We start from the raw sequence: 11650 nt of genomic DNA on the forward strand, positions 1-11650 counted from the left end.
TTCACCTGGCTGCCAAAATGGCATCGCACATGTGTAGATGTCGCGGCGAGTTAGGCAGATTTCGCACAAAAGGATCAGTCTCAACTTTAATAGAAATAATGCGTGAGATACGTTTTCCTTGCATTTAGTACGCGCAGGAGGTTCATGAAACAATTTTATTTTGACAGTTTGATACTTTGTGCAGTTTGCAACCTCTCGGTTTCCTCTGCTGTTTCCTTTCGTGCCGCAAGGTTGGCGTCGGCGTACCTCAATTCTCCTCGCATCCTCAGCTCCCTCCTCATCTCTCATCTCTTACACTTTGCGCTCGCTCACCTGAAACCTCCTTCTTCCTTTCTCTTTTCTCTTCCTCACCTCATTTCACTCGGCGCGCGGCGCGGACCCCCCCCCCCCCCCCTTTTCTTTTTTTTTACTCGGAGCATAGGCGCGCGCTGCCGCCTCCCGTCCTGCTGTACAGCGCCCCCGCAGCCGTTCTGTTTGCACTTTTTTTCTCCGCGGCCAGTTAGCGCGGCATGCCTTTGCGCTCAATCTCTCGGCCTCGAAGGGCGCGATCGGCCGGCTTTGTTGCATAATAGTTTATTCCAAACTGCGTAAACTATATGCCGCTATATATCATCAACCTATGTGACTTTCCCGGCGTCAAGGTTTGCGTTTTTAATCTCCAATGAGAGCATTGTTTATTTTACGGGGATCGTACTTCGCGGTTGCATGGAGTGTGAAATTGCATTTTTACTCTTATGCGTTTCTTATGGCATTTACTCTTGCTCTCGAAGAATCATTTAGCTACGTATTTTATTTTCAACAATACTTCCAATAAGGCATTTGTACACGTGCTAAGTGAGCTGATGTGGTTCAAATCATCCAGTTTTAATTTATTTTGCGGTCCGTCATATTTCAACATAACTCTTTGACCGCATTACTTGATTTTTGTAGTGTCTTTAGTAGTGACGACTAGAATAAAATGAATATTTGCTACTGCTGCCTCAGCATTCAACTAAAAGTCGACAGCTTGAATTACGTGGCCAAGCATTGTACCGGATGTTACTATTACAGAGTTTGGTAGTGACCAAATGTTTACTTTTTTTCCTTTGCTTAAACGTACATATGAAGCGGGTATAATAGCTTTAGCCGCATGTTTACTTGCTTTACTCATTAAAGTGCGCATATTGAAGGCAAATTTGCGACTTACTGTTATTAAAAATTTCCATTGATTGAATGAAACGCCATACTTGTACAAGGTTTGAGTCATCTCATGTGACACTGCTTCGACTAAATATATTGAGACTGTTGTATATGTGTTACATCGTTTCTTTGGTTGATTGGTAAATTCATATGCAGGTTCCTCTTGGTGATGGTGTCCTGGTGGTAAAGGCCCCACTAGATCGTCTACGTACGGACTGAAAAGCAACAGCGGCAAAATTTTCTAGGGGCATGATGCGGGCAATGTTCACCGAACAACTGAGAAGAAAGTCCCTCTACGACAAGTGAAGCAACCTGAATAAAGATGCAACGTGCAAGGAAGTTCTGGACCCTGTTCGGGTAAATGATATCATCGGTAAGCACAGCACTGTAGCCATTTGAGCATGTGAGCAGTAAATGCCATCTATGTGACACTGATTTAAATAAACGCCTCTTCTCTATTTTCAGGTTACACTTGTGGCAATTTGAACACCACAGTGGTGCAAACAATTAGCAGCCTGTCATCAATGGTTACATGTAAAATTAAATAAAATGTGAAGTTTTGACTTAGCTCCAAGTGGCGACCTGAAATTCGACTTACTTCAAAGCCTTCTGGGGCAGTTCCAGTGTCAGTGGCCATAACAGTCTACTACACTAGGGTGCCCACTGGAATCTTTAGGGACATTAGAAACACATCAAACAATACACATTATGATGACAATAGCCACTCATGCATTTAGTTCAAAAAACATTCATGCACTAAGAGTGCATCAGAAATACGGTGGCCAACGTTCTTATGAAACTCATCAAGAATGCATCAAGAAAATGTATAAAAATGTTAATGTGCATAATTAGAAATGTAATCAACATTTAAACAGAAACTCATTAAGCTTTTTTGTAAGGGCAGACAGCAACCTGCCGACAAACCGACCGCATGGCTTACGCAAACATTGAAGCGTGACCGAAAACCAAACACATATTATCTGTTAGTTAGAAACCCTGATCAAGACCTGCATCCCCCATTCTCAAAGGGAGAACTGCAAGCAGCCCTCGGAAGAGGCCGAGCTCGCGCCACACCCGGGCATGACCGAGTCAGTTGGCAAGAGCTTCGCAATCTCGACTCGGCAGCCCAGGACGCCCTTCTCGACATCATTAATTTTTACTGGGAGACCGGAACGGTACCGGATAATCTCAGGCTTTCTCTTATTCTTCCTATCCCTAAACCTGGCAAAAACCCTCGACTTCCTAGTAATTTGCGTCCAATCGCCCAGACTTCACATCCCTGTAAAATCATTGAGCGCCTGCTGCATACCCGAATTAGTCACTACATTGAATACGTCAGTCCTGTATTTCATCCAGCTCAAGCCGGCTTCCGCCCTAACCTCGGAAAGCATGACTGCCTTTGGCTTTTGCGAATAGTTCTGAACAGAGCTCATCGTAAAGCGCCACGTGACTATACCCTGGCTGTCGATATACACAAATCCTTTGACAATGTTCGCCATGAGATTATCCTGGAGGAACTCGCCAAACGCTTTCCTAGTACTCGTGCCTAAATCAGGATCCGCAGTTTTTTTATATCTAGACCTATTCAGCTACATGGCAAAGCTCTAGGATGGGTGCCGAAAACCTATTACTTGGATAGGTATGTACCTCAAGGCTCCATTCTCGGACCCATATTGTTCAACTTGGCCATAACACGCGTCGCCGAGAATCTGGAAATCACCACAAGCGCAAGATTCGCTTATATGCCGATGATATTACCGTCTGAACTGAGGCAGCTGATTACTCAAATATTCTATGCAGACCGAACTTCAGGTGGCCCTTTTTTGTCTTGAAGATACACTAACCAAAATTGGCCTCGAACTCGCACCACATAAAACAGAATTGATTAGTATCGACGGAAACCATAAAACCAACCTCAGTATGCAGATCCATCTTCACATCGGAGGCAACAACATCACCTCCTCAAATGGGCAAATGCGCATTTTTGGCCTGCCAACCTCAAGCTGCAACAGTCTCCAGCAATGGGTTCATCAGCTACAATGCCTTTGGCCAGCTGCTATACACAATTTGTCGCCTGTCCAATCGGCACGGCGGTGCGCGGCAACATGCCTGCCGTGCGATGGCCCGAGCAGCGGTGGTTGGAAAAACACTCTATAGGCTCGTAGCGAACGTCGTTCCCGCGCCGACTAGGGCGCCCCTCACGGCGGCGAGCGCACACTCGGAAGGATACGATCGGCCCGCTGGCGTTCGGAAAGCCTTTTGGGGCACTGTTTGGCGCTTAGCTGTTGCCTTTTCGGAACAATGCCGAAATGCAACACGAACTGCTGCGTCGTGGGCTGCAACAGCGCGTACACCAACTAACCAGGAACGAAGTTTTATAGGTTTCCGAGCCGACCGTATGACATAGAACGGCGTCACCGCTGGATCACGCTCGTCCGACGGCAGAAGTAAGCTGTTTTATGTTCCGGCAATATTCCAAGTGCGTTAACGATGAATGTGTTGCTTTTACAGCAATGACGGCAGCAACTGGAGACCTGCAGTGCATAGCAGGATATGCAGCAAACATTTCGTCGGTGGTGTGAAATCTAATGAAGAAGGCCACCCTGCTTACCACCCGTCAATATTTCCCGCTGCATATAAAGCGACGAGTGGGCCTCTGTCAAGCGATCGCTATACGAGGTTGAGCATATATTTTTTGAATTTGCCCTCAGCTGGAGGTAGTGTGGCTAATGCCACCTCATTTTGTGCATTGACTGTTGATTTGGTTGCGTGATCGTGGTGCTTTAGTGAACCAATATTGTTTCGCTGTGACTACCCACAAATGCGAAGCGACGAAGTCTTTTTTTTTGCCAGAAGAAGAAAGCGCCAGAAGCAAAAGATGCAGGAGGAGCGACAGATATCCAGTTATGACAATCAACAAACAGGGTGTGTCTCAAGCCCGGAACCACAGATCTCAGACTGCCCGCCTTACATTGACGACGTAGTGGCCTCCGTCGGTAGCCAGTCTGCAGATGACACACATCGTGTGGATGTAAGCAAAAGTTTACTGCATGTAATTGGTGCTTTTCATTGCATTTAATTTGACTGGTGTGCTAAGCTGGTTTTAAAATGCTGGTTTCAGGCCTCAACAATGACTGAAGACTGCAATGTTACTTTCAGCGTGAACTTCACATTTCTATCAGAGTTGTGCGATGGAAATGCTTCATCCTACATAAGTCACAAAGAAGTGTGCAGCACAAGCTTGGGCAGCTCATGCAGTCCGGGCCTTTCGGACAAAAGCACTGGACCGGCGTGCAAAGAGCCTTTCTTCGCGGGGTTCAGATCTCTTCAACACGATGAAAACGCCTTTCATGCGCTGACAGCAATTAATGTTTCATTATTTGATCTGCTGTTAAGCATACTGCCACCTGCTCCAAGGAAGATGAATGAGCTGTCCAGTGAGAACAAGATTCGGTTATTTCTGATCAAACTTAAACTAGGGCTGCCATTTTCTGTTCTCGCTGTTCTTTTTGGCGTCCACAAAACAACGGCCTCTCGCATCTTCAAGGGTCTACTTGTAAACATCCATGCTGCAACAAGGAAATGGTTATACTGGCCATCACAAAGAGCCGTTCTGGCCACATTACCTCCATGCTTCAAAGTACACTATCCAAAATGCAGAGTTGTTGTAGATTGCACTGAACTTGAAACTGAAGTGCCTCCAGGAATTGAAAAACAAAACCTGTGGCATTCGGACTACAAAGGAAGGAACACCATCAAGTACCTTGTTGGAATAGCTCCGAATGGCCTTATAACTTTTCTTTCAAAGGGGTTTGGAGGTCGAACTAGTGATACTACGATAACAGTTGAATCAGGTTTTTTGTCTCTTCTTGAACCAGGAGATGTCGTCTTAGCTGATAAAGGATTTCCAGGCATAAAAACAGGTGTTGGCTCGCAGGATGCAACGTTGGTGATGCCACCTTTTGCTACCAGCCCACAATTCACGGAGTCTGAGGTGGATGCCACATATGAAACCGCCTCCGTGCGCATTCATGTAGAAAGAGTGATTCAGAGGCTGAAAATTTTTGATATCATTACACGCAGGATACCACATGAGCTGACTGGCTATGCTGATGAGATTCTTCATGTACTAGCAGTGCTAACAAACCTGAAGACGCCCATTTTTTCCAAGCCACCGAAATAATGAGGCTGAAAAGGGGAAAAAAATTTATTGCACGTTTTTTATATACACAAGAAGGGTCAAAATGACTGCCCTTACTGCGACATATATGAGGCTTTACATGTCACTGTATTAAAAGGGTACAAATTAAATAAAGCAGTTCTCATTATTAGGCACTGTTTCCTGGTCTCTGTTGGTGATGGGATGGCGACACTTGTAAAAGGATACTGCCTCTACACCTACCTTTACTTCCTGGGAGGCTGCTTTGCGGACAGCTCAACCTGCCGGTCAGAAATGGCTGGTAGATCGGGCTCTATGTGAAGCAAAAGCCCGCGGACTCCTGGACTAGTAGGGGACCACCCTGGAAGACTTTTTCTTTTTTTTTTATTAAATAAAGTTGTTTCCATCCATCCATGAACAATACTAAATTGAGTAAACACATCACATGTCTGTACATTCATGCAATGCCCTGAGAAAGTGCTCAAAATAAAAGTTTCGCAGCTTGGGAACTGCAGACGACAGGAACTCATCATTTCTTTTTACTTGGATTGTGAGTGAGTCCACTTCTGTGTGTACATAAAAGTAGCAGCACTGCAAGCCTAGCACATGTAAGCAGATTTGTATTTGTGTGAAATACGAATGTCTGCGTCTTAAATCCAGAATGCCTTCACCGCACAGGTATTTCAGCAAGGGTCTCTTGGTCAAGCTCTGTTGTCTTCTTGAGAATGGACACTTGATTTCAAGTAGCACTGCGCTGCCGTCTTCATCCCTGAAAGTTAAACTTTCTATTTGGAAGAACAACCCGATAAAAGTGATTACCTGAAAATGCCGTCGGGGGAGCACGCAAGCCACGGCTCTCCAGGACAAGCCACCAGACCGAATTGGGCGACATTCACGTTGGGCTTCTTTTCAAACGCCTTACGGGCTGATGGCTCCTTTAACAGCCCATACTGCACCTGGTAGCCATTGTACGGCACCTCGGTAACAATGGTCTTTGCACGCTCGTAGAGGTTTTCACAGCAGGTCAGAATCCTGTGTGCCTGCAGAAGACAAAAGTCAGGGAAAAGACTACGTCTGTATTAGCGCAATCAGTGTCAGGGTCAGAAAATTGATCAAGCTGCAAGATACTTCTCTTTACCTTTGTAGCAGTTATTCTCGTAAACCTTTCATTGGCCCAAAGACTACGATCAAGCGCCGTCCTAGCTGATAGGTCAGGCACATCTTCAGGCGGCACAGCGACGTAGCGTTCATAAATTCGTCGCTCCGGGCCCGACAGCCTTTGAGGGAAAGGGGGGGAGAGGGGGCATTGCGAGCCAGACACAATAGACACAATAGCAGTTAATACATCTTTGTTTTTCAATTAGGTTCTCTTAGAGAAGAAAAAAATACGAATACTTAAGTACTGTCCACTAGGATACACTCTGTACACTCTCTAGGAAGTTAACTCGTTTAAGAAGTATTTTGTTTCCACACTGCATGGCAGTAAAGTAGTGGAACTCTTTCTCGATCCTCTCCCATTCAAAAAGCACCAGGGCTTGCGCAGAGCTATGAGGAGGGGTTGTAGCGGGCTCAGCTGGCATACACTCTTCTGCGCTCAACATATCAATTAAGGGGCAGTTGAGGTCACCGAAATATTGTGTGACATGGTTCAGCGGAACCTCCTTTGCACGCACTGAAAAATCGCAACATAAAAAAGACTCGAGTTTACAGCAACCTGCGCGAAAACGTTTTCCGGAGTAAACACAGCTGGTAGCATTCCTCACCTTTTTCTTTTTTGGGGACAGCAACGTTAGAGTGCCTCGGGTATGCCTTACGAGACGCCGGTACGCCCCACGATCGTGGATGAGAGGTTTTCGAGTCGCAGTTTCCGTCTTATACGTACAGGGCAACTGCTGCGGCGTGCTTGCATTTCCCTGCGATGCCCGCACGGCAATCGCAGCTCCCTGCGAAGATTCGTCTTCTGCCGTCGACCTGCAAGCATTATGTCCTCTATAATTCCGTTCGTCCACACGGTAAAACGAAGGTACTTACGCTGAGCTTCACGCATCTCGCCGGTCCGTTGATTTTCGTCTGTGGAATGCACCTAGCTGTGACCTCCGATCCGTGCGAGTCCAGTATTTCCCTCACGTCGTAAACGTGCCCCGCTTCAAATAGAAGCCTTCCCTTCTCCAAATTCTTTCCCCGAAAAAAGCTGTCAAGTTCTTGTAGCTCCCGAAACCCGGCTAAAATTAATACTGGCACGTTGTTTGCCGCCATCACTGAGTTTCAAACACGCAGTGCGAGCGCCGCTGACTGCGGAAGTAATCCTGCCACATTTGAGCAGCAACTCCCCAGATGGCGCTAGAGGTCCGAAAGACGGGGCGCCTCCTAGCACTTGCAACTTGCCTATAGCACACCCGTCCTCCAACTGTCGAAGACTGACTTCGCTAAGGCCGACCGCTTTCATCGCGCAACACTACGCACTATTACCGGTCTACCTAAGCACACTCCTATAGCCGAACTTGAGCGTTTGGCCGCTCTTGCACCGCTCACTGTCATCGTTACCGAGTCACAGACGCGTCATCGAATACGTGTAGAGAACACTGTCCAAGGGCGTCGCATGCTGGCCTGGGATGAACAGCGTAACGACAAAACACCAGCCTTATATGCATCTCTTCCCCCTTGAGAGATGCCAGTAGTCACATGCCTCCATCGCCGACCTATAAACCGCGATTTTGTCATTCCCCGAGAGCTCCTCGCTGTCCATCACCGACAAGAGCGAATCCCTGATACGACTGACATATACACTGACGCTTCGATCGCCTCGATTAAAAGAGAATTTGCATATATGGGCTGGGTATGCGATGACAATCTTTCCCTTTCAGGCGCTTATGCCTGCCACCTACCTCGAGGTACCCCTCTTCATGCTGAACTCCTCGCGATTTGGGGAGCCTTGTCAGGAGTGCCTTGCACCGGAACTGCTTCAATACGTAATCTTGCTGATTCCTATGAAGCTTACAAGGAAATCGCTATTCCGGGTTCACAAAATACAACAGCTACGGCCATACAGCGTATCCTTAAACGCCACGAACTCGCGACCAGAACTGCCACTATTCACTTGCCCCAGGTCACTCGGACGAATCAGGTGGCAATGCGGTGGCACACGCCGCGGCTGCCTTGGCCACATTTACTTCCCTACCCCCTTGATTAAACCTTACTCGACCTTGGGTGGGCAACTCACCCCCTCTCTTGCCTTTATGCACTATACTCAGACCAGTCTTCGTAGCCTCAGTCAGCATCGCATGCAGGTGGCCACACCAGACCCACCTTTTACGAGAAGAACCCACCTCACCCGAAGTCAAGAAGTATTTTTGAATAAGCTCATCGCCCATGCGGCTTACACGCCACGTATTATGGCCCGCTGGCGTCAGTATACAGAGAAAAGTATTACGTGCCCCCACTGTACGACTCAACTCGCGGCGGCATATCTCTACTCTGGGATTGCCCTGCGTTGTCTACTGGACGCTCCGAGATCAAACCCTACCGCCTGAACTACCGTTCCCTTCTAGAAATTGATGCTAACACACAGATGATATTTGCCATGTATGGCTCACTTAGTGGCCTGATTAGAGCAATGTGATTTGAGTGACGACCTAAACAATGAAGTTTGTCTACTCCCATTTATCCCTATCCATGGCCATGAGCCTTCCCATTCAATAAAGGACATTCAATCACTCAATCAATCTGTTTGCTGCTCATCCTCAACCCTTTGTTTCTTGTTTGGCTATGATGTCTAAATCTAGTTCGCTCATCAAACGGTTCAACTGCACTTGATTCCGTCTCGAAGCGAGCCCTCGGACGTTTATAGTGCCCACTTTTAGCGGTTTTTTCCCAATAGGCCATACTCCAACCCAAGCTAACAAACAATGACTAAAGGCTCACTGCTTCAGTCTCTTGTCGCGATTGAGCGACGAGGACCGCAACGAGGTTTGCGATAAGGCTAGTTTGCCTTTTTTAGCACCCTCCACCCTCCACTGCTTTTTTAGTCGACGCAGTTCCCGTTCTGTAGCTGGTACCTTTTCGTAGTCTCGAGGTCTCTTCATGAAGGCGGTTGTCATATTCATCGGGGACTCAGCGACGCTGATTTTCGAAGTGCCTTTCGCTGTTGTCTGGTCCGACGACACAGCAGCCTCCGCCCTGTTTCCAGTCGTTTCTGCAGCAGGTTCGCCAGCTTGCGTCTTCCCTCCGCCGGTAGTGTGCTCCGACTGTTGAAAAGCAGGTCCCTCTCCGGATACTGTAGGGGTAGGGCTCCAGCGCTCTCCAGTTCCTTCTGGTCCATGATCAACTCGCTCCCGTCGTCTTGCGGGGGCACAATACCCGTGGCCACTCGGGCATACGTGCGGACGCATCCCTCCCGGTCGTGCCCGAAGATATGACACGAGCTACATCTCGGAGTGCAGCAATCACGTCGAATGTGGCCTGTCTTCTTACATCTTAAGCATATTGGTGGCCATCCAGGCACCACCACTAACACAAACCCTCTGTAAAACTTGTACATGTGGGGCAAATCATCGATTGAAAACCCTTCTTTGAGCACTATTTTTACTAGCCAAGTTGTCGATTCGGCCTCTTCAAAACCCGGGTTATTCCACTGCTCATGAGTGACTTCTTTCACATCTCCAAAATCTTCAAACGCCCTCTGCATCAATTCACTCGAAACGTACAAAGGCACCCTGTGCACCCTGAAAACCAACTCACGCAAGTTCGGGTCAATTACCGCACAGTAGCGTCTCTTCACTTCGAGTGCGCCTTCTGTCAGCAGGCGTTCCTTCGCTTCCTCAGTCTTCATCTTCAGCATCCAGATATGGACATTTAGAAGGGTCCAATTCCAGCCATCTTTTCCGGTCTTTTCCAACGCCTCACTAAAATCCTGTATGCGATAAGGCCGGCCGGAATATCTCAGTGAAGGAAAACCGTTGTCTTCATTGCTTGTCCCGAAGGAAACGTAGGTAGAACCATGCGATAGCTCGGTGGTGGACGTGGTTCGCCGCATCCTCGACCAGACATGGCCGATAACGAAGCATGCTCAGAGCTTGCCATCACACGTCCCTCTCCCACGGAAGCCGGAAGTGGAATGCCCAGACAGACAGGTGATATCGTCCTTGCTCCTTTGAATATTGTTTCACTGCATTCGTAATGGACAAATTAAACAGAAATTCGTTTCACGACACAACGTGTCGCATTTACACGCACCGCTTCTGCGATCGGAGCCTCTGAGGCTGCGATTTCGAAGTTTATCTCTAGCAACTTTCTACTTACCCCTCTTCTTCAAATATTTGGAGAGAAACGAAAAAAAAGTTACGGGGCGATCCGTGGAGGTGCCGGGGTTTGAACCCGGGGCCTCTCACATGCTAAGCGAGTGCTCTACCACTGAGCTACACCTCTTTTTGTATTATTTATTACCGGCTGTCATACACAGAACCAAGGTTTGCACAGAAATTTAACTGAACACTCCAGCTCGAGTTGTTCACATAAATATGACACAGATAAAACGAAAGCAGTTAACCCTAATGGGGTTGACGTTGTCGAGTTCAAAGTCTTTCAACTCTGTCAATGGTTCAATCTTCACCGCCCATGCTGGGACAGCACTCATCGCTTTATGCATTTGGACAAAGGCGTACATACACTCGCGAAAGTAGAGCCTTGCTGGGCGAGCTTCATGGTCAACGTGGAAGCCCGCCATTCGGGACCGCCAAAGACTGTGCAATCAAAGCCAAAGTTTATTTCCCATCTAAAACTACAGATGGAGGAATCGTAGAAAAAAGCTGCCCTTGGGTAGCTTGACGGGGTAATTAAATCGTCGGGGTAATTAAACAAGCACCCCCTGAAGTTTTTCCAACTGAATGTCCCTTAATGCGAATAGCTGCTGATAGTAATCATAGAACGCACGTGCTATCTCATTCTTATCTGTCAAACGGCTGTCGTTCCATTCTATTTCTAGTATTTCGTTTCGACGAGTGCGCTTTTTCAGGACTGAGGGCCCGCTTAGTGGGGGCCTCGCCAACTGTAAATCTTTCAAACCTTGCTCGAACGATCGCTTCACGATATCGTTCCTCATACATTGACTCTATTTTCGTTTTATATTTTTGATGTCATCTTTATACACCCCTGGCTCTTTGCTTTCCTGAGCAACTAACATGTTTAGTGTTGACCTTAGACCTGTCTCTTCTCGCTTTTTATTATGATGAATGCAACTACTTATTTCTATTGCTTTCATCTTTATTTCTTGTTTAAATAACTCCCACTGCTCCCCAGTGTTGCTGTTAGGTCGCT

The 11650-nt window shown here is 47.3% G+C and overlaps 1 protein-coding gene and 1 non-coding gene across 2 annotated transcripts; one reads left to right on the forward strand and one right to left on the reverse strand.

Moving 5' to 3' along the window:
* Positions 1–4300: 4300 nt before the first annotated feature.
* Positions 4301–5402, forward strand: LOC146194544 (uncharacterized). The gene has a single exon (XM_084596080.1). The coding sequence runs from the start codon at positions 4310–4312 to the stop codon at positions 5360–5362; it is 1053 nt and encodes a 350-aa protein (XP_084452206.1). The 5' UTR covers positions 4301–4309; the 3' UTR covers positions 5363–5402.
* A 5288-nt stretch (positions 5403–10690) lies between these two features.
* TRNAA-AGC (transfer RNA alanine (anticodon AGC)) lies at positions 10691–10762 on the reverse strand. The gene has a single exon. It is a non-coding gene; the product is annotated as a tRNA-Ala (tRNA).
* Between the last annotated feature and the right edge of the window lie 888 nt (positions 10763–11650).

Source organism: Amblyomma maculatum, chromosome 3 (genome assembly GCF_055883805.1).
Source record: "Amblyomma maculatum isolate TAMU_Amacu chromosome 3, ASM5588380v1, whole genome shotgun sequence".
NCBI classification, from domain to species: domain Eukaryota; kingdom Metazoa; phylum Arthropoda; class Arachnida; order Ixodida; family Ixodidae; genus Amblyomma; species Amblyomma maculatum.

What these genes read in the sequence shown, in the direction of transcription:
- LOC146194544 (XM_084596080.1), top strand. Translation starts at nt 4,310, where the DNA reads ATGACTGAAGACTGCAATGTTACTTTCAGCGTGAACTTCACATTTCTA.